The following is a 23364-nucleotide window of genomic DNA, read 5'->3' on the forward strand; positions in this document are numbered from 1 at the left end:
CATCCGTGTGACTGACAGCTAACCTCCCACTGCATTTTGGAGAGAATTCTGATCTTGGGCATTTAAAAAGCAATTAACCCCTTCAGCAGCGTGTTTTTTTTAAAGGGGTTGTCCCGCGAAAGCAAGTGGGTCTATACACTTCTGTATGGCCATATTAATGCACTTTGTAATGTACATTGTGCATTAATTATGAGCCATACAGAAGTTATCAGAAGTTATTCACTTACCTGTTCCGTTGCTGGCGTCCTCGTCTCCATGGTGCCGTCTAATTTTCAGCGTCTAATCGCCGGATTAGACGCGCTTGCGCAGTCCTGCCTTCTTCTTTTCTGAATGGGGCCGCTCGTGCCGGAGAGCGGCTCCTTGTAGCTCCGCCCCGTCACGTGCCGATTCCAGCCAATCAGGAGGCTGGAATCGGCAATGGACCACACAGAAGCCCTGCGGTCCACCGAGGGAGAAGATCCCGGCGGCCATCTTCACCAGGTAAGTAAGAAGTCACCGGAGCGCGGGGATTCAGGTAAGCACTATCCCGTTTTCTTTTTTAACACATGCATCGGGTTTGTCTCGCGCCGAACGGGGGGGCTATTGAAAAAAAAAACAAAAAACGTTTCGGCGCGGGACAACCCCTTTAAAGGCACGCATTTTTGGCTGAAAATTATTTTAGCAATAGGGTTTTATTAAACATTTTACAACATTTGGCTCCTACAACCTTTTTTTTGTTTTTCACTTTCGATTTTTATTTCTTTTACTTTAGCATAGTATCCATAAGAGTTTAGCAAATACATTCCAATATAATTGTAGCGTGGCCAAACAAGTAACATTTTAAACAGTTTGTCAACGAATAACAAATCCCTTTTGGTTGTTATCTGTTAGAATGAAATTTCTATAAATGTTAGGGGATTTCTGAATATTTAGTGGCCTGGCCAGGGCCTCCTTTGTATCTTTATAGGGAACTGGAGTGGGGAAGAAGGTAGAGGGGAGGGAGGGGGTCCCAGTCCTGCCTCTCGCGGAGCTACCATCTATAAACACAACGGGTAGAGTAGTGCAGAAACTTTTTACATCAAGATTTATAAGGAAATGAAGGATCTGTCCTGTTGAGAGGCCAGAATATAATTCACCCATGGGCTCCAGACTTTCCGAAAAGCCTCATGGCGGCCTAACACTATCGAAGTTCATTTTTCATTTTTGAGATGCCAATTTAATCTTTTTACCTAAAAAAAAAATTAAAGAAACCCCTCGCCAGGATTGGGCTACTGTTTGTTTGGTGGCTGAAAAAAGAAAGTGATTAGTCTCTGGGAATTTATAGAGATATTTGTTATACATTTATTTAGTAGGGCTTCCCAAGGGTTCTTTCGAATATTGCAGCCGGTCACTGAAAAAATCAATTAGTGAACTCTGATCCATAACCTTTTGACTCAAATGTCAGTGGCTACTGCAACAGTTGTAACAAGCTACAGAACGCTGTTCACTAGCGAACACGTCAGTGAGCTTGTATGACGGCTCAGTCTCCAGCCCCTCTCTCAATCACCTCCTATAATCTTCTAAGCTGATTTTTGAACAAATTGGTTTTAAGCTTTGATTTGGTCAGAAATTTGCTTAGATTTTCATTCCAGAGAGCGGAGGAGCTGAAGACCAGGCCGTCAGAAAAGCTCGCTAACAGTTCACCATTTGCTGCAGCCACTGCACTTTGAAGCTAGCACAGCCTCAAAAGCTGTGGCCTAGAAAGGTACTGCAGGCTTAGTCTTGCTCAATTACCTGTCCAAGATAGCTGATTGCTGGTGGTCCAGCTGCTGGGACCACTACCGATTACAAGAATGGGGGTTTCTGCCACCTTCTTCCTTTTACTGGGTCTTGCAGGGATAGCTGAGCACTTGAAGTTGTCTTTCTCCAGCAGTCCTATTGGAATGGATGGAGTGGTAATGCGCATGCATGTGAGTGGATACGCGATGAGAATGACACCCGGCCACGGTAGTTTTCACGTGGTGTCCTTCCCACAACTAAGACCAGGAGAACTGCAGGGCTAGAGTGCTGGATCACCAAGCAGCCCTGCGCCGCAGTAATACAGCGCCCACTGATTTGCTCTTCTTGCGCTCCTCGTTCACAGTATAGGAGAACCGCTGATATCTGAATCTTGGAGCCCGTCACACGTTCTGCCGAGCAGCACGACATGGTAAGCGGAGTGTAGCTTCAGGTTAGTCGCCCAGGACGACCTCATATTCCTCTACACATGTGTTGACTTTCCTGGGGTTTTGTCACCTCAGGCACGTCTTCTGGGGATATTTGAGTGGCTCCGAGGTTGTATAAAACCCTGTTTTTCTGCATTTTACTACTGGGCGAATACAATCATCGTTAGGTCTCCCACGGACCCGTCCTTGGTAAGCCAATGGCTTAAGATACTAAATTCCTACATTCCAGTCTACAAGGTTCTCTACACGAGTCATAAATGTCTGCAGACATTTCAGAAAATCTGGGCCAACTGGTTTAATAATCCAGTTTTTCCTGATGTCCCAGAATTAATTCCTGGGCGGAGGAGAGGTGAGAGGGCAGGCGGGTGAATCTGAACGGTCCGTGCCATTGTCTTCCCGTGTGTACTTGTCTGCACTCCATGCACGCTTGTGCCTGGTTATCTGCAGTCGTCCCTCAAGCATTGAACACCAATTCAAACTCTTATACTTCTTTTATTTCAGTATTTCAATACAATATATGTGAGTCAGCAAGGGTATAGTTTCTCCTTAAGGAGACACCTTGAAAGGTGTGAGGAGACTTATAAGACATGCATGCTCCTCTGGGAAATATGCAAATAGGAAAAATGGAACAATATGTCTGCAGCGCCACCTATTGGAAGGCAGCATTCATGCAAGTCAATGTCAGATGTTTTAAACAAGCCTTATAACTGACTGGCAATTGAAATCCCTGAAACAGCTGTCTGTGTATGGTATTCTGGCTTGGCATTTAATTCCCAGATATTGTTACAAGGCTTATCTAAAGTCTGTCCTTGACTTTCAGGAACGCTGCCTTCCAATAGGTGGCACCTCAGAGGTATTGTTCCATCTTCCCTATTTGCATAATAGCAATACAATATACTTGTACGCCTAATGCTCCACAATCGTTATTGGCTATCGGGTCTTGATGTACCACTGCTCAATTAGTTTTCCCTTTTGTTTAATAAATTTTTATTGAATTTTAACATTAAGGCGTAAATGATATTGAACCTAAGCAGAGCACTCATGGCTCCATGAATATTATTGCCATAAATTTCCAATCAAACAGAGATGCGTTTTGCTTGGAATTTGTCATCTCGCAAACAGTGACATATACAAAGACAGGGGTTTGGGACCAGGGAGGGAGGGAAGAGCGGGAAGGGGGGGGAATCCAGGTATTGGGTTCGGTGGTATAGAGGCCAACCTTGATCGTTTGGTTCTATATGCAAGAACCTGTTTGCAGCCATCTGGTGAATAAGGGTATCTCCCGAATATCTATCCACAACGCCCAGGTCTTATAGAAATTATCGTGACCCTGGGGGTCATAGGTTAGCCTCAGTCTCTCCATCCGGGCTATTTCATCCATTGCCCCCACCCACGCATGCCTGGGAACCTCCCTGTCCTGCTTCCAGAACCTAGGGATTAGTTTTCCCTTTTACAAGCTTTATACCTTTTTATATTCAAAACTGCAAAATAAAACCTTTTAATTTTAAAAAAAATGGCGCCGTAGAGCCGACTAGAAAGTATAACTACTGTAACCAGAAGCTTTTGTGACTTGAGGAACCACTGTATGTTGGTGATATATGTGGGGAAAGCTGCATTGACTTCTGCTTGCGGCACCTTTAGCATCAACAGAAGTCAGTCTTCCACATCGCTGTGGGGGATATTGGCCCACTCTCTCCAGGATTCTTGATTCTGTCCTTATCGGAAGCCTTTTAGCACAAACTTCCTGAAATTATTTAACCCTTTCCAATCCAATTTGTATTCTGGTTTTCCTAGGGGGGCTTACTCTTTTTCTGCCATTATACAGAGGCGCTATATGCGGGCTAAAGTCAATACTGCATGAGGTGACACATTGAATAGGCTCCAACAGCAGAGAGGCTGGCAATATACAGTAAGAGAACCCCGACGGACATCTTCCAACATTTGAGCTGTACAGCCTTAAATCATAATGTCTTCAGAGGTCAGACAGTGGATTGGAAAGGGTTAAAGGGGATCTGTCAGGTCCTGTGAGCACCATAAAGTGTTAGGCTCTTGGCACCAGGGGGTGCCGAGTCCAGGGATGTGCTTTCTATACTCTCCTGCCTCTCCATTCCTTACTGTCCGCCCTGGAAGCCGCCACTCGCTTAGAGCATTGGACTTCTTTCTACATTTATTTCGAGTGTGTTTATGAGGGGTCGGAGCACCCCGACCATCCCATCTATAAGGGACTGAAGTAAATGCAAAAGGGGCCTTCAAGAATTCAGATGGAAAACGAATGGGACATACGGTCAGCATGCTGCGATATGGGGAAGAGGGAAAGACGATTGATTTTTTTATTGGGCATTTCATCTGGACGCCGCTCGGTATTTCTGTACATTTGTCTGTTCATTGGGTTTTTACAAGGTTACATATAACTTTCCCGCTATTAGTAGAGGCTTTACTGTTCTGCTGTGTTGGATCTGCCTCTATAAAGTACAATTCTATAAGGGGGACATTATATTGCAGTGTTTTTCACAGCCGTATTTCTATTGTATGTTGTAACATGTAGTATTATTTCAGGGATACCTGTGTTTACCATACATGGCCCTGCAGCAGCATCACCTACTCTCAGACGTCAGTGTTCGTGGTTATGTAGCTGGAGCGACCAACATCCTCTTTCGGCAGCAGAAACACCTGAGTGATGCCATTGTTGAGGTGAGTAAATGCATGCACCCATAGTGGAGTTTGGGCACTTTTAATGGGGCTGTACCACTTCCAACTATTGATGACCTATCCTCAGTAGTAGATTGGCCCCCAGGGATCAGCTGTTTCGCAGACTGGTGTCTTTGTGTACTGAGTGGTTTTGCTTGAGTAAGTAGACAGCGCTATGCATTGTGCAGTGGCCTTGATTGGTACTGCAGCTTGAGTCTTATTGAAGGGAATGGGACTTGGCCTGCAATACCAATCCAAGCCACTGCACAATGTACAGCACTGTCTACTTGCTGCAGAAAAACAGATCAGTAGGCAAAGATACTGACCTGGGAGAACAGCCGATCACTAGGGAGTTCTGTGTGGCAAACCCCCACTAATCTGCTATTGGTGACTTATCTTGAGGATGGCTTATAAATGGCACAACCCGTTTTAAAGTGTGTATGCATCTAGCAGTATAACGGCGTATGATTATAATATTTACTATACAGAAGACAAAGGTGTGTCAGTGAATACTAAAATCGGATTTGGTTTATAAGGATAACACCCATGTTATTTTTCTGTACTAGTTTTGATGCGTGAGACATCATATGTCTACAGCATGATCAGGTCAACATGAAGTCTAGGATAATGATGGTGATTCTGCTTTTTAAGGTAGAAGACGCACGACTCAACATTCATGACCCCGAGCTGCGGAAGATACTGAATCCTACAACGGCTGACCTCCGATTCATTGACCACTTAGTGAAGCATGTCACTGAAAACAGGGACGACGTCTTTCTGGATGGCACAGGCTGGGAGGGCGGCGATGAATGGATCAGGGCACAGTTTGCACTTTACCTGCATTCCTTGCTTTCTGCCTCCGCACAGCCAGGTTAGTGTACACGTAAGCCCCATATTGCCAAAAGACGAGTTAAATGGCTTTTTCTGTCTTTGCCTAAAGTTCTAGATTTCTTAACAAGTCCATTTGCCTAATGTATTCTAGCTCTTATTGTCAAACTATTTCTTCTTTGCAGAGAATGAGAAGATGTTGTCTGATTACGGATCTTCGTTTATTGCAATGTGGAAAATAACTCACAACTACAGAGTGTGGAACAGCAACAAACACCCGGCGCTCGCAGAGGTGAATCCAAGGTAAGCGTGATTCAGGTAGAAAATGAGCATCAGTCATCTCGGTATAAAAGTAAAGAAAACCCGATGATGCTCTGTGTGGTGAAAACGTTCTGTAGATGGCCTCTCAGCTCATTTAACAGGTGTCTGAGGAAACACAAAGTATGTTAGAAAGTTGCAGAACTTGTAATTACACAAACATTAAAGGATTTGTACAGAATTGGCACAATGTGGCGGCTTTCAGTGAAGCACGTGTCCACAGATTGTGTGCGGTATTGCCGCTCGGGCACCATTCACTTCTGTTTTGTTAGCTCCAATACTAGACACACAAGTCAGAAGTGGATGCAGCAGGGGAGGTAAAGCAGTTCTTCCTCTTGATTTCCCATTCCTGCTTGCTTGTTTCGTTATGTTCCTGTTTCTTTATCAGTTTCCCGACATGCTATGTAGCACGTGGGGTATTGTTGTATGGTGTGGACTTAAAAGCCAGTCCTGCTTCTTCTTCATAGCAGGTGTTGACAGTGGCGATTGTCATGATTGTTTGCTTATTAAGATGTGCCACAACTTAAAGTCCCCCCATAGAGGCTGGAAAAATACAAGTAAAAAAAAGAAATGTAATTTACAAAAATGTTAAAAAAAACAACAAAAAAAACTTCTGCGTCATTGCATAACAAAATTAAAATTGGCATCACTGCATCCATAAAAGCACAAAAAATACATAATGCCGGGGGCGTGGCTTAACGGCCGTGAAGGTCAGACGCACCTAAGAGTAGCTCCGTGGAGACCCGACTAATCCTGGCACATCCTTCCTTCCCTGAGGCACTTCAACCACACACAGGCATCCTGCTAGTACCCTGGCACCGGGGGGCATGACAGCGACGCTCTGGGGTCGGCTCCTGAGTTAATTTGAGAGGAAAGCCCGGGACTGGGGCCTGCATCCCTCCCTCACCGCACGCCAGGAGACCAGTACACGTGGAGGACGGCGGCAGAAGAAGCAGCGCTAAAGACTGCAGCTCACCCCCTGCTGAACATCCCTGAGGCGCTCTGCGGGTGAGATCCACACTACCGACGGGGAGCTGGGCAACAGATGCAGAGCGGCACCTCCCCCAACTTTGCCTGAGGGGTTGAAGAGGCGCGCGGTGGACACTGACGGGTACTCACTAGTCCTCCCTGGGGGGGGGGCGGGCGACTCTTCACTACTACTCCTAGCGGCCATACCACAGCTGCAGACAACTACTCTACTACTTACTACTACTCCTAGCGGCCGTACCACAGCTGCAGACAACTACTCTACTACTTACTACTACTCCTAGCGGCTGTACCACAGCTGCAGACAACTACACTACTACTTACTACTACTCCTAGCGGCCATACTACAGCTGCAGACAACTACTCTACTACTCCTAGCGGCCGTACCACAGCTGCAGACAACTACTCTAGATATATCTAAGGCAAGGAGGATTAACGGGCTGTTATGCCTTTGTGTCTGGTCTATACTGTAATATTTAGTACTTTTCTGATATTGTCCAGCGCTTTTCTCTGTGGGATGAAACCCACTTGATCTTTATGAATTAATTTTGGAAGAAGATGGTTCACTCGTTTTGCTAGAATGCTGGTGAATATTTTGTAATCTATATTTAGGAGTGATATTGGTCTATAGTTCTTCGGGGATAGCGGGTCTTTATTTGCTTTGGGTATTACTGTTAGGTTTGAATTTAAAAACTCCCTGGGTGGGGTGTTTCCTTCCATCAGGGTTTGGTACATATAATACTGATTACAAACTTCTGACTAAAATGCTGGCTAATCGTCTCACTACCATAATACTGGACTTAATCCACCCGGATCAAACGGGGTTTATGCCCGGGAAGTCCACCAGAGACAACTTACGGAGGGCCCAAGTGGTGACGCAGATGGGGGCGGCTGGAGGAGAGGACTGGGCCTTGGCCTCCTTAGATGCGGCAAAGGCATTCGATTCAATTGAATGGCCCTTTCTTTTTCAGGTTTTGCAGAGATTCGGTTTCGGTGAGACCTTCATTCGTTGGATCACTCTTCTGTACAAATCCACCCCTAGCAGCTATTTCCATTAATGGGTCCTGCTCTCCCTATTTCCAATTACATAGAGGAACTAGACCGGGGTGTCCCCTATCCCCCATACTATTTGCTCTGGCCATTGAACCGCTAGCTATGTTGCTACGAGAAACCCAGCTATACAGGGGTGTCGCAGTAGGAGACAGGAAGACCGGGTGGCTTTATACGCCGATGATCTCCTGCTTTTCTTGGCGGACCCTGAGTCAACCCTTCCCCACGTAATAAATCTCATTAATACATTTGGTGACTTTTCGGGCCTTCAAATCAACTGGACTAAATCAGCCCTGATGCCTGTCTCTCGGGGAAGTCGTCTGGCAGATATGGACTCACTCTGCGGCCTCCAGATCTTCAATCAGTTTAAATACCTGGGGTTACAGATAGCCAATGATGTGGGAAGGTCTCTAGAGCTAAATGTATACCCCCTTATAGATCTATTCAAGTTTAAAATATGGGGCTCCTTGCCGCTTTCAGTGGCGGGGCGCATTAACCTTATCAAACTGATAGTATTACCAAAGTGCCTATACATAATGCAGCATGCGTCGGTACATATCCCGACCCGCTTCTTTAAATCCATGCAGTCCTTGATGTCTTCCTTTATATGGGGAAACTCCTGCCCCAAATTACGAATCTCGACACTTCAAAGGCCGAAGCAAGATGCGGGTGCTGCCCTGCCAGATCTGTTCCTCTACTATGTGGCCAGTCAGCTAATTCACTTGAGAAGCTGGCTGAGTGATGACCCTCTCCCCAACTCTGAGGCGCATCTAGCACATTACCTAAAAATCCCTAGATTGTGGCCCTTGCTGTAATCTCCTTCTATTCTAACAGGCAAAATGTTACCAATTCATAGGTTAGCCTCTCAGGTCTGGCGGCAGGCCAAGTCAATTAGTCGGTTCATGGACATAATAGCTGATACTCCCCTTTGGCGTAATCCTGGGCTTCCGGAAGTGCTCTGATTGGAGGATGCCCAGGTTTGGGAACAATATGGCATCCGGACCCTGGCAGACCTCTATCCACAGAACACCCTGTCTTCATTTGAGCAATTACAGAACAAATACGAGCTACCCCGCTCCCATTTCTATAGATTTCTCCAGATCAGACACGCTTTGCAGGCGCAGTTCCCACCGCCCAGACCTGCTATTTCTCATTACCCCTTAATAGGCATCCTTTGCTCCCAGGGCCCTCAGGGACTCATATCGGCACTGTACTCCCACCTTATCTCAATACGAGCCTCTCAAGATATACCCTCTGCCCTAGTAAAATGGAGGACACTGATACCAACTCTAACAGACGATACGTTCCAAGAGCTTTTGGAATCTCCTCTATATGTATCCCCAGCAGCCAATAATAAAATGATCCAGCTGTATATAGTGTATCAGTGCTATCTCACTCCAGCAAGATTGTACAAAATGGGCAGAATACAGTCTACAAACTGCATTAGGTGTTCCTGCGAATATTCCTATTTTTGGTATATGATGTGGGAGTGTCCTGCTATTGAAAGTTTCTGGGGGGTCGTCACGGGTTTCCTCTCTGAACTTGTGGAAGTCCCTGTTCCACCGAGCCCAGAGAGTTGTCAATTTGGAATATTAGATGAAGAAAGCTGGCAACACCATAAAAAGATTTTTCTGCGGGAATCTTTGTTCCTTGCTAGAAAAACGATTGCATTGCAGTGGATGGATCGTAAGAACCCCTCACTTTCAATGTGGAGGAAGCTGGTCAATTCGGTGGTGCCATATAATTATATAGTCTACAGGGGACGCAAGTGTCCTGAGAAATTTCATAAAGTGTGGGGTCTGTGGTGTGAATCCCCCCTCACGTTATATTCACCACAATTAATGACTTCATCTATTCTGGAGCTCAGGCGTGCTCACTAGTGGATACATGTTCTGGAGCGGGACCTGTGGCTTTTGGGATTTGGTCTGCTTTTCTGATCTGACTTGAAAGCATTAAATCGTTATTTTTGATGTATCAGGGTGACTGAACCTCCCTAACTATACAAGGTTATGTACTATTTATGTGCTGCACCTGTCTATGACTGTATGTTACTTAATTTTCAATAAAACGAGTTAAAAAAAAAAACAAAAACATAATGCCAGAATTTGCCCTTTTTGGATAGGAGTGGGGTTACACAGACTCAAAAGAAAATAAAAAAAAATAAATAAATCCCCTCCAGGAGATAGTCAGAAAGTGACCGAGGGAAGATACTTCCTTATATGGGGTAAACTGCAAGATCAATTAATAGTAATAGTCAATATGTACGCCCCCTCGGAAAATCCCTGGCCTACGATGCGAACAGTAGCGAATCAATTAACAAGATTCCCACAACACAAGATACTATGGGCTGGGGACTTCAACTTCCCCTTCCACGAGACGCTTGATAGATGGAGCGACACCCCTGATAGATTTTCGGCCAAGCTGAGAAAAGAATGGGAAACCAAATTAGCACATCATAGCCTAGGCAGACTGCTGGAGGGAGATCCACGGTAAAAATAGAGGGTATACATTTTTCTCTACATCCAGTCAGACATATTCAAGATTATGTACTGACCTCAACATCGCTCCTACCCCAACTAACAACCACCAAGCACTACGCATGCGCTTGGTCGGACCACTATTTGGTGCTTTGCGAGATGGAAGTGGAGAAAGCTATAAAACCATTTATAGATGGAGGCTAAACGAAAGCCCTAGTGAAAGACCCAATCTGTTTAAACAAACTCTCAAGTCAAATTACGGAATTCTTTGAGCTTAACAACGGACCGGACGCAAAACCCCAATGGGTCTGGCTCTCCCACAAAGCATATATCCGAGGCCAATTAATCTGACTTTCCTCCCCCCCCCCCCCAAAAAAAAGAGAAATCACAAGCTTTCCAAGCGTTGGAGAGAAGGTTATTTCTCCTGGAAAATCTTAACCAGCGTAATCCCTCGCGAGCAACCGCCAAAGAAATCAGAGACACTAAACTGCAACTTAATACCATACTATCAGAAAAAGTAGCACGGGCACTACACTGGACCAAATACAAATACTATAAATTCGCCAACAAACCAGATAAACTGTTAGCTGCGAAACTACGATACACAGAGACTCAACACGGTATTTAAACTTTACACTCCTCACAACAACCAACCCGAATAAAATTTATGAAACATTCGCCAGCTTCTATACTTCCCTCTACCAGGAGTACAAAGGTGGAGGAGAAAGCCTAAAAAAAGAATTTATGGATTCCTTGCTGATACCCACCATCTCTCAAGAGCAGAGAGAGTCCCTAAACACCGCCATCACCGCTGAAGAAATATCAGAGGCAATAGATAACTTAAAACCAGGGAAAGCCCCAGGCCCAGATGGCCTCACAGCCATGTACTATAAAAAGTATAAGGATCCACTAATCAGACCCCTAAGGAATATGTACCAAACCCTGATGGAAGGAAACACCCCACCCAGGGAGTTTTTAAATTCAAACCTAACAGTAATACCCAAAGCAAATAAAGACCCGCTATCCCCGAAGAACTATAGACCAATATCACTCCTAAATATAGATTACAAAATATTCACCAGCATTCTAGCAAAACGAGTGAACCATCTTCTTCCAAAATTAATTCATAAAGATCAAGAGGGTTTTCATCCCACAGAGAAAAGCGCTGGACAATATCAGAAAAGTACTAAATATTATAGACCAGACACAAAGGCATAACAGCCTGTTAACCTTCCTTGCCTTAGATATTGAAAAGGCGTTCGACTCCCTATCGTGGGAATACTTATTCGCAATACTAAGGCAAATGGGTTTTGAAGGGGAATTCTTACAGGCGCTGAAATCTCTATACTCCCTCACCTCTACCCTATTAAAACTCTCCACAACTAAAGAAACCTCAATCCCAATAAAGCGGGGCACCCGACAAGGGTGTCCTCTTTCCCCGGCGCTCTTTGCTCTAGCCATGGAACCCTTAGCGATAGCTATTAGAAATAATCCAAACATAAAAGGAGTTACCCTTGCAAAAGAGGAATTTAAATTAAGTCTGTTTGCAGATTACTTACTGCTCACAATCACTCAACCCTTAACAACATTGCCAAACTTAAAGAATCTATTGGAAAAATGGGTGACCCTGATGGGACTAAAAGTAAATGCGGACAAAAGTGACATAGCCTATATAAACACGCCACCCCCTATGACAAAATTAATAGATCTAAACTTCGGTTTCTGGCAACAACCACACTATATCCCATATCTGGGAATCTGACCCGCTCATTGTCCACCCTATAGAAGTGGAACTACCCGCCACTGCTAAAAAAAAATTAGCCGCGGAGCTAGAAAAATGGGACGACCCAATGCTCTCTTGGGTAGGAAGGATACATGCAGTGAAGATGAACCTACTGCCCCGGATACTATATCTCTTCCGAACCCTGCCCATCCCTATCCCGAGCGAGGTACTGAACAACTTCCAGAAACTTATCTTCAAGTTCATATGGGCTAAAAAGCGTGCAAGAATAAAAGTGTCATGTACTATCATAAAAAGCAGGGAGGCCTCTCGGTCCCCAACCTAAAGAAGTATTACACAGCAGCGAGAATAGCACAATGGATCGAGACCATGGGGGGGATCGAGGGCTCCTCTTTGGGTGAACTTGGAGACATCTAAAATAGCTCCACATACTTTTACAGAATTAATTTGGTCTGATGGCCCAATAAAGGAGAATCTTCAGGACAGAAGCCCTTTCTCATATCACTTAATGCGTATCTGGAGGGAGTCCAGATATAAACACTCATAGATCTCAACCATAATACCAAATGAAAGATTCCCCCCAAGTAAAGACTTGGTACATTTCCAGTGGTGGAAAATCAATTAAATCACCAACCTACACCATTTGATAGAGAACTCAAAACTGCTGACCATAAACCAATTTAAAGCCAAATTTAACCCTCCCCCATCTGAGAATTATAGAATCAATCAGGTATACCACTTCTTCGGCTCACTCAAACTTCCACGAACTCTCCCAGACATAACTATGTTCAAGAGACTATGCATGAGAGACCCTATGAAAAAGGGCTCTCTATCCCTGATTAATAATGCATTGAACAATCCGGGGGGAGAGGGGAAACTCTCATACATGGAAAAATGGGAAAAGGACCTAAATATAAACATGTCAACAGAAAGATGGAGACAATGCTGCGAGACAATATCAAAGGGGAGCCATCAGGTGACTTTGACGGAGACATCCATAAAGATCCTCCATCGACCCCACCTGGTTCCAAAAAGACTACATCAAATTTACAGATCAGAGGGTGTTCAGAGGGAGGCACCCAGGTTCATATTTGGTGGACCTGCCCGGTGGTGGCAGGCCTTTGGACACAAGTACATAGGCTCCTGCAGAGATTATTTATAGGCCCCCTACAAAAATCTCGAGCAATGTTCCTCTTAGGAGATCGCCAATCAGGGGTCAGCTACCGCGCCCGCAAGTTGATCCAGGTCGTATGTATGGCAGCAACGATTCACGTTGCATCGAGATGGAAGCAACGGAACCTTGCATTCTAAGAAGTGGTAGATAGAATCTCACGGATAGCGATGTATGAGAGACTACACGCAATAGGATCTGACTCACTAGAAAAATTTGGGAAGGGTATGGGGACCCTGGATGGATATAGATATACCAGGATTTAGACATGTCCTCCAGTCGACCTAAAAATATCAAATATTGTACTGATATACCAAATTGATTGCAAAAGAGAGACGACCACAGGTGATCTTTGTTAGTTTTATTGATTGAATTGATATTTATTATAAACATTCTAGAGTTTGGACAACACAAGTTAAAATGGAAAGAACAAAAATAGATGAATACAAGTGAATAAGTACATACAAGATAAATGTATAATCACTTCATGATCAAAATGGCTGTTAAATGATATACTCTGCCCCCTGCGAGGGGAAACTCAATCGTGACGACCAGAAAAAATGTACTTACCTTGTTTTACTTGAATAAACAACATTTGAAACTGGAAAAAAAAAAATTTCAATAAAAAGTGATAAGGTTGTATTTATCTTAAAGGGGTATCCCATCCCAGGAATCCTATTTTAATGCATTTGAAATCCCAAAACAATGCAATTGCCTGAAAGATGTTTATTACCAAAATGCTGCGTTCTCCAACCTCTGGTTGTTTACTTCTTGTTGCCAGGGTCCTAGTGGACTGTGCTTGTAATTACAAGCAGCTAAGAGTGTTGGCCACTGGCACTTGTTGGTTTCATCCTACTATAAAAGTTGTCATTTATCATATGATTGGTGTAAGTTGTGCATTGCCCCTTCCCCCTTCCAGCTATAGAGTTCATATATCTCATCCCCTCCCCCATTTTTTGTAAATTAGTGATTTTTTTTTTTTTAAGTGTGTATGCGTGTTCCCTATTATTAGTTTCACAGCCCATTAGTTGGACTGATAGATTTTGCAAGAAAATGAGTCCTCCGGCTTGCAGTGTATTCCGTGCAGAGGAGGAGCGCTGCGAGCCTTTTAACTACTTCCAATCACAGAAATTATTTTTGGACAAAAACACATAGCTTAAAAAAATGTAAGCAACTTGTGAACCCCCTTTAGAGAGTTACAGGATATGTTAGGATCCAACAGGCCTCAATTTCAATCTATCTAAAATGGAAACCTTGTGGTCTCTGTGAACGGGGCCGAGCAGTCAGTATCTTTCCAGTGGAACTGAACCTGACTGTTGTATAGGCATCACAGCCACTCTAGCTTTATTTTGCGATATCTGCTATAGAATGTATAGACAGTGTTGTCCTGCAGACCTTCTCTCTGATTCCAGTGTCACCCGCCTTTGTATCCATTTATGGTTCAATAACAAGGTTCCCAACTTGTATTCACTCGTAGCATTTTGTCTTTCAGCCATCCATTCCAGGGCAATTACAGTGTATCGGATGTAAAGCTAAGACTTTCACAGTAAGTATCGGTTTTCTGTATCTCCTTCCCATTGGAAAAACTGCCTTTACGAACATTAACATACGAGTGTTATTTTGAAGTTCAGTCCAGAACAGTGAAAGAGGAAAGAAGATTGGCAATGCCGTTGTCTCCACAAGCCGCAACGTGGTGCAGACTGGTAAAGCAGTAGGTAAGGGGAAATAGTTTGATGTTATCATTAGAGATGAGCGAGCACCAAAATGCTCGGGTGCTCGTTACTCGGGACGAAAATTTCGCGATGCTCGAGGGTTCGTTTCAAATAACGAACCCCATTGAAGTCAATGGGCGACCCGAGCATTTTTGTATATCGCCGATGCTCACTAAGCTTTCCATTTGTAAAAATCTGGGCAATTCAAGAAAGTGATGGGAACGACACAGCAACGGATAGGGCAGGCGAAGGGCTACATGTTGGGCTGCATCTCAAGTTCCCAGGTCCCACTATTAAGCCACAATAGCGGCAAGAGTGCCCCCCCCCCCTCCCAACAATTTTTACTTCTGAAAAGCCCTCATTAGCAATGCATACCTTAGCTAAGCACCACACTACCTCCAACAAAGCACAATCACTGCCTGCATGACACTCCGCTGCCACGTCTCCTGGGTTACATGCTGCTCAACCCCCCCCCCCCCCCCCCGCACGACCCAGTGTCCACAGCGCACACCAAATTGTCCCTGCGCAGCCTTCAGCTGCCCTCATGCCACGCCACACTCATGTCTATTTATAAGTGCGTCTGCCATGAGGAGGAACCGCAGGCACACACTGCAAAGGGTTGGCACGGCTAGGCAGCGACCCTCTTTAAAAGGGGCGGGGCGATAGCCCACAATGCTGTACAGAAGCAATGAGAAATATAATCCTGTGCCACCGCCATCAGGAGCTGCACACGTGGGCATAGCAATGGGGAACCTATGTGCCACACACAATTCATTCTGTCAAGGTGTCTGCATGCCCCAGTCAGACCGCGTTTTTTTATAAATAGTCAAAGGCAGGTACAACTGGGAATCCCCAACTCCGCAATGGGAATTCCGTGTGCACCCACAGCATGGGTGGCTCCCTGGAACCCACCGGCTGTACATAAATGTATCCAATTGTAGTGCCCTGGACAGCAGAGCTAACATCAGATTAAATGCAGGTGGGCTTCGGCCCACACTGCATGCCCCAACCTGACCGGGCTTTTTAATTCATAGACACAGGCAGGTACAACTCCCTATTGTGAAGTCCCTGTGGACCGACAGCATGGGTGGGTGCCAGGAAGCCACCGGCGGCACATAAATATATCCCATAGCATTGCCCATCACAGCTGAGGTAATGTCATGTTTAATGCAGGTGGGCTTCGGCCCACACTGCATGCCCCAGTCAGACTCCTGTTCTTTAGAAGTGGACACATGTAGTTACAACTCCGTGTGGACCGACAGCATGGGTGGCTCCCTGGAACCCACCGGCGGTACATAAATATATCCCATTGCAGTGCCCAGCACAGCTGATGTAACGTCAGCTGTAATGCAGGTGGGCAAAAAATTTATTGAATTACACTGTAGGCGAGGGCCCCAAAAAATTGGTGTACCAACAGTACTAATGTACCTCAGAAAAATTGCCCATGCCCAACCAAGAGGGCAGGTGAAACCCATTAATCGCTTTGGTTAATGTGGCTTAATTTGTAACTAGGCCTGGAGGCAGCCCAGTTAAAATAAAAATTGGTTCAGGTGCAAGTTTCAACGCTTTAATGAGCATTGAAACGTATAAAAATTGTTTAGAAAAATTATATGACTGAGCCTTGTGGGCCTAAGAAAAATTGCCCGTTCGGCGTGATTACATGAGGTTTCAGGAGGAGGAGCAGGAGGAGGAGGAGGAATATTATACACAGATTGATGAAGCAAAAATGTCCCCGTTTTTGATGGTGATAGAGAACGATGCTTCCATCCGCGGGTGCAGCCTACGCCTTGTTTAGGTATCGCTGCTGTCCGCTGGTGGAGAAGAGAAGTCTGGGGAAATCCAGGCTTTGTTCATCTTGATGAGTGTAAGCCTGTCGGCACTGTCGGTTGACAGGCGCGTACGCTTATCCGTGATGATTCCCCCAGCCGCACTAAACACCCTTTCTGACAAGACGCTAGCCGCAGGACAAGCAAGCACCTCCAGGGCATACAGCGCGAGTTCAGGCCACGTGTCCAGCTTTGACACCCAGTAGTTGTAGGGGGCAGAGGCGTCACGGAGGACGGTCGTGCGATCGGCTACGTACTCCCTCACCATCCTTTTACAGTGCTCCCGCCGACTCAGCCTTGACTGGGGAGTGGTGACACAGTCTTGCTGGGGAGCCAGAAAGCTGTCAAAGGCCTTAGAGAGTGTTCCGCTGCCTGTGCTGTACATGCTGCCTGATCTCCGCGCCTCCCCTGCTACCTGGCCCTCGGAACTGCGCCTTCTGCCACTAGCGCTGTCGGATGGGAATTTTACCATCAACTTGTCCGCCAGGGTCCTGTGGTATAGCATCACTCTCGAACCCCTTTCCTCTTCGGGTATCAGAGTGGAAAAGTTCTCCTTATACCGTGGGTCGAGCAATGTGTACACCCAGTAATCCGTTGTGGCCAGAATGCGTGTAACGCGAGGGTCACGAGAAAGGCATCCTAACATGAAGTCCGCCATGTGTGCCAGAGTACCTGTACGCAACACATGGCTGTCCTCACTAGGAAGATCACTTTCAGGATCCTCCTCCTCCTCCTCCTCCTCAGGCCATACACGCTGAAAGGATGACAGGCAAGCAGCATGGGTACCCTCAGCAGTGGGCCAAGCTGTCTCTTCCCCCTCCTCCTCATGCTCCTCCTCCTCAACGCGCTGAGATATAGACAGGAGGGTGCTCTGACTATCCAGCGACATACTGTCTTCCCCCGGCTCTGTTTCCGAGCGCAAAGTGTCTGTCTTTATGCTTTGCAGGGAACTTCTCAAGATGCATAGCAGAGGAATGGTGACGCTAATGATTGCAGCATCGCCGCTCACCATCTGGGTAGACTCCTCAAAGTTTCCAAGGACCTGGCAGATGTCTGCCAACCAGGCCCACTCTTCTGTAAAGAATTGAGGAGGCTGACTCCCACTGCGCCGCCCATGTTGGAGTTGGTATTCCACTATAGCTCTACGCTGCTCATAGAGCCTGGCCAACATGTGGAGCGTAGAGTTCCACCGTGTGGGCACGTCGCACAGCAGTCGGTGCACTGGCAGATGAAACCGATGTTGCAGGGTGGCAGCGTCCGGGTGGGATTTGCGGAAATGTGTGCAGAGCCGGCGCACCTTTCCGAGCAGGTCTGACAAGCGTGGGTAGCTTTTCAGAAAGCGCTGAACCACCAAATTAAAGACGTGGGCCAGGCATGGCACGTGCGTGAGGCTGCCGAGCTGCAGAGCCGCCACCAGGTTACGGCCGTTGTCACACACGACCATGCCCGGTTGGAGGCTCAGCGGTGCAAGCCAGCGGTCGGTCTGCTCTGTCAGACCCTGCAGCAGTTCGTGGGCCGTGTGCCTCTTATCTCCTAAGCTGAGTAGTTTCAGCACGGCCTGCTGACGCTTGCCCACCGCTGTGCTGCCACGCCGCGCGACACCGATTGCTGCCGACGTGCTGCTGCTGACACATCTTGATTGCGAGACAGAGGTTGCGGAGGAGGAGGGTGGTTTAGTGGAGGAAGCATACACCGCCGCAGATACCACCACCGAGCTGGGGCCCGCAATTCTGGGGGTGGGTAGGACGTGAGCGGTCCCAGGCTCTGACTCTGTCCCAGCCTCCACTAAATTCACCCAATGTGCCGTCAGGGAGATATAGTGGCCCTGCCCGCCTGTGCTTGTCCACGTGTCTGTTGTTAAGTGGACCTTGGCAGTAACCGCGTTGGTGAGGGCGCGTACAATGTTGCGGGAGACGTGGTCGTGCAGGGCTGAGACGGCACATCGGGAAAAGTAGTGGCGACTGGGAACTGAGTAGCGCGGGGCCGCCGCCGCCATCATACTTTTGAAAGCCTCCGTTTCCACCACCCTATACGGCAGCATCTCCAGGCTGATAAATTTGGCTATGTGCACGTTTAACGCTTGAGCGTACGGGTGCGTGGCGGCGTACTTGCGCTAGCGATGGCTGGACGGTGCGCTGACAGACATTGGTGGATGGGGCCGAAGACAGCGGAGGTGAGGGTGTGGGTGCAGGCCAGGAGACGGTAGTGCCTGTGTCCTGAGAGGGGGGTTGGATCTCAGTGGCAGGTTGGGGCACAGGGGGAGAGGCAGCGGTGCAAACCGGAGGTGGTGAACGGCCTTCGTCCCACCTTGTGGGGTGCTTGGCCATCATATGTCTGCGCATGCTGGTGGTGGTGAGGCTGGTGGTGGTGGCATTCGGCTGATCTTGGCGCGACACAGGTTGCACACCACTGTTCGTCGGTCGTCTGCACTCTCAGTGAAAAACTGCCAGACCTTTGAGCACCTCGGCCTCCGCAGGGTGGCATGGCGCGAGGGGGCGCTTTGGGAAACAGTTGGTGGATTATTCAGTCTGGCCCTGCCTCTACCCCTGGACACCGCACTGCCTCTTGCAACCTGCCCTTGCCTCCCCCTCTGAAGATCTGTCCTCAGTAGGCGTAGCAAACCAGGTGGGGTCAGTCACGTCATCGTCCTGCTGCTCTTCCTCCGAATCCTCTGTGCGCTCCTCCCTCGGACTTACTGCCCTTACTACTACCTCACTGATAGACAACTGTGTCTCATCGTCATCGTCCTCCTCACCCACTGAAAGGTCTTGAGACAGTTGCCGGAAGTCCCCAGCCTCATCCCCCGGACCCCGGGAACTTTCCAAAGGTTGGGCATCGGTCACGACAAACTCCTCCAGTGGGAGAGGATTCGGAACCCTTGCTGCCCATTCTGGGCAGGGGCCTGAGAACTGTTCCTGGGAGTTTGCCTGCTCCTCAGAATGTGTCATTGTAATGGAGTGAGGAGGCTGGGAGCAGCAGCCAGAGGATTCAGAGTTGCAGCAGTGGACGGCGCAGAACTCTGGGTGTTCGATAGATTGCTGGATGCACTTTCTGCCATCCACGACAGGACCTGCTCACACTGCTCATTTTCTAATAAAGGTCTACCGTGTGGACCCATTAATTGTGAGATGAATGTGGGGACGCCAGAAACGTGCCTCTCTCCTAATCCCGCAGCAGTCGGCTGCGATACACCTGGATCACGAGCTCGGCCTGTGCCCACACCCTGACTTGGGCCTCCGCGTCCTCGCCCGCGTCCACGTCCTCTAGGCCTACCCCTACCCCTCAGCATGGTGTATTACCAGTAGTGCAGAAACAGAACGCTGTAATTAAATGTGCCGCTTATTGGCCTGTGGTTGGAGGCTGACTTCGCTTACGGAACGCACAGCAGAGCCAGGAAAGAATTTTGCGCAAGCCTGCTGTAACACTTAGCTGGCTGCGTATGAATTAGGACAACTATCCCCAGCACAGACCCAGTACACTGAGGACAGTCACGGGCAGCCCAAATAGATTTTTTTTTCCCCAAATGTTTTTGGAAAGGCCCACTGCCTATATTCAATAAATATGTCTTCTGTCCCTGCCTCACCACCACTACTGGCCCTGGACTATGTGTAATGACTGCAGACTGAGGACGCAATGCTCTGCACGGCCAATATACAAAAAAAAAAATGTGCAACACTGCAAAAAGCAGCCTCCACACTACTGCACACGGTTAGATGTGGCTCTAAGAAGGACCGTTGGGGTTCTTGAAGCCTAAAATACTCCTAACACTCTCCCTATAGCAACTCCAGCAAGACAGCACTTTCCCTGATCTCTGTCAGAATGCATCTGTGGCGAGCCGCGGGAGAGGCCGATTTATATACTCGGGTGACACCTGATCTCGCCAGCCACTCACTGCAGGGGGGTGGTATAGGGCTGGAACGTCGCAGGGGGAAGTTATAATGCCTTCCCTGTCTTTCTATTGGCCAGAAAAGTGCGCTAACGTCTCAGAGATGAAAGTGAAAGTAACTCGAACATCGCGTGGTGCTCGCCTCTAGTAACGGGCATCTCAAACATGCTAATACTCGAACGAGTATAAAGCTCGGTCGAGTATGCTCGCTCATCTCTAGTTATCATCCCTTTGTTCCCTGATCAAGTGCTACAAAAAAACTGTAACTTTGTTATCATGAGCGCTGACCCGCCACCCTCTTGTTTCCACAGGCCAGTCAGTTGGAGGAGCGCTGATCAGTGCAAAATCTGCAATGTCCTCTTGGCTTTCTACCTTCTCTCAACCATCCGCCCAGGAGCAGCAGGAGGAGAAGCACTGAATATCCTGGATGGGGATTTTGTATCTGTTCCCTATAGTGAGAGCAGATTTTTATGCATTACCCACCTGTATGCCCTCTTAAGGCCTCATTCCCCTCTAACATTCTTTAAGGAGTGTATATTTGTTACTTGCCTCTCTAATGGGACTTGCTGCTGGTTTTTTTTGTTTTATTTTTTAGGCAAAAAAATACAGTCCTTGCAAGTGTCAGTGGAAATGTGAATGCAGCCTTAGATTCGGGTTATTGTTCCATGTATGAAAATGACAGGGGACGTTAATGACATTATCTCTGAAGTGTTTACATTGCACATTAGTTGATGCACCCATCAATCAACTTAATTTCCATAGCTCTCTGTTATTAGGATTGGGTTGTTTTGTTTTAGGCAAATGTAAGGTGTTGCCGCTGGGATTAAACCTAGAAGTGTTCGCAGCCATCTGCAGTATAACTATTTTGCAGAGTAGCGGTGTGACCACACTTGGGCTGCTGGCACCATTTCACACCGCCGTAGCCCTACTGATACACAGACTTTTATCTCCAGTTGACTAGGATGTTCCGCCTTTGTGCAAGTAAGGTCGGGCTCACATGAGCGGGTCGGATTCCAACTGTGAGCTTGGCCGGTGCGGTGACCTTGCGTACCTTCATTAACTGTAATGCGGAGGCTCGCAGACGTTCATGCACAGTACGGTTGGTTTGTTTGGTCGTTTTGTCTGTATTTCCTGTGACGTCACTTAGCAATGAAATCCCTGAGGATGTGAGGTATTTTCATGTGAAAACCGCCTCAGATCTCTTCGGGGGATGCAGGGAATAGCCGCGGTGGAGGTTCACTGAGTTTTATTGTGTGCGCTTTGCACATGGGGCTAGCGGCAGCATTGCACTATTGCAAAACAATGGGCGGAGCGATGTAAGAGCATGCCCAAGATAGGATATATTGCAATCTGATTCCCGCATTGCGGTGCCATGCAGGAAAACATCACTAATGTGTATGACCCTATTCAAAAGAAGGGGGTTCATATTTGTGCGTCTTGCAACACACAGATCTCGTGGCTTTTTTTCGCCCGTGTGAAGCCTCCCTTTACACTGGTGCATAGCTTGCTACTACACTGTATCAGAGCAGTCTCTAATAAGTAGTGCACTTGTCAGTTGGATATTGGGCCATGTTTTCAGCCTTGATCCATTTTCGCTGATGTCAAGCATAGTTCTTGAGATGGTGGAAAACTGAAATGCAAAGTACTGTATATACTCGAGCATAAGCCGGCTTTTTCAGCACATTTTTATGCAGACCCCCCCCCCCCCCCCCCTCTACTTATACTTGAGTGCGGGACTGTGCACCATTGCTTTCAATGGGGCCGCCGCTGCTGCCGGTGGCCCCATTGAAAGCAATGGGCTGCATGCAGTGATTTTTCGGGGAAGGGCTTTAAATATAAGCTCTTCCCTGAAAAATCACCCCTAACGTGTAAAAAATAAAAAACTCGCCTCTCTGCCGCTGTCAAGGCTCAGGCGCGTCCAGCCACTTTGTCCTCCGGCATTGTAGTGAAGTTCTTTCAGCAGAGCGGGGATTTAAAATCCCCGCCTGCTGCAAGGGCTGTATCTGATTGGGTGAGCGCTCATCTGTCATTCAATGAATGACGGCTGAGCGCTCAGCCATTCATTGAATGACGGCTGAGCGCTCAGCCATTCATTGAATGACAACTGAGCGCTGGCTGTGATTGGTGATAGCAATCAGCCAATCACAGGCAGCACTGGGTCATTCATTGACCGATCATGGGCAGCGTTCAGCTGTTATTCAATGAATGGCTATGCACTCAGCCAATCAAATACAGCCCTTTCAACAGGCGGGGATTTTAAATCACCACCTACTGAAAGAACTTCACTGTCCTGCTGGAGGACCAAGCGGCTGGACGTGCCTGAGCCCCGACAGCAGTAGAGAGGTGAGTATTCATTTTTTACACATGTTAGGGTGATTTTAAGGGAAGGGCTTATATTTAAAGCCCTTCCCCGAAAATTACTGCACACAGCCCATTGCTTTCAATGCTGCATGGACCTCACTCGAGTATAAACCCACCCTAAGCATATACTCGAGTC

At 47.1% G+C, this 23364-nt stretch overlaps 1 protein-coding gene across 2 annotated transcripts in view; it reads left to right on the forward strand.

Annotated features, from left to right (window-relative positions):
* Nucleotides 1-22731, forward strand: part of AVL9 (AVL9 cell migration associated) — a 70381-nt gene extending 47650 nt beyond the window's left edge. Inside the window, exons 11-16 of one of the 2 annotated variants that reach the window (XR_010787296.1) lie at nt 4740-4874; nt 5523-5742; nt 5885-6002; nt 14936-14989; nt 15075-15158; nt 21179-22731. Coding sequence is in view for 1 of the 2 variants with exons in the window: in XM_066584539.1 (XP_066440636.1) it covers nt 4740-4874; nt 5523-5742; nt 5885-6002; nt 14936-14989; nt 15070-15158; nt 21179-21285 (723 nt within the window). In the remaining variant the exon portion in view is untranslated. Of the gene's footprint in view, nt 1-4739; nt 4875-5522; nt 5743-5884; nt 6003-14935; nt 14990-15069; nt 15159-21178 lie in introns of both variants that reach the window. The other variant, XM_066584539.1, reaches the window with a different exon arrangement.
* The last annotated feature ends 633 nt before the right edge of the window (nt 22732-23364 follow it).

This window comes from Eleutherodactylus coqui, chromosome 12 (genome assembly GCF_035609145.1).
Source record: "Eleutherodactylus coqui strain aEleCoq1 chromosome 12, aEleCoq1.hap1, whole genome shotgun sequence".
In the NCBI taxonomy this organism is placed as follows: Eukaryota; Metazoa; Chordata; class Amphibia; order Anura; family Eleutherodactylidae; genus Eleutherodactylus; species Eleutherodactylus coqui.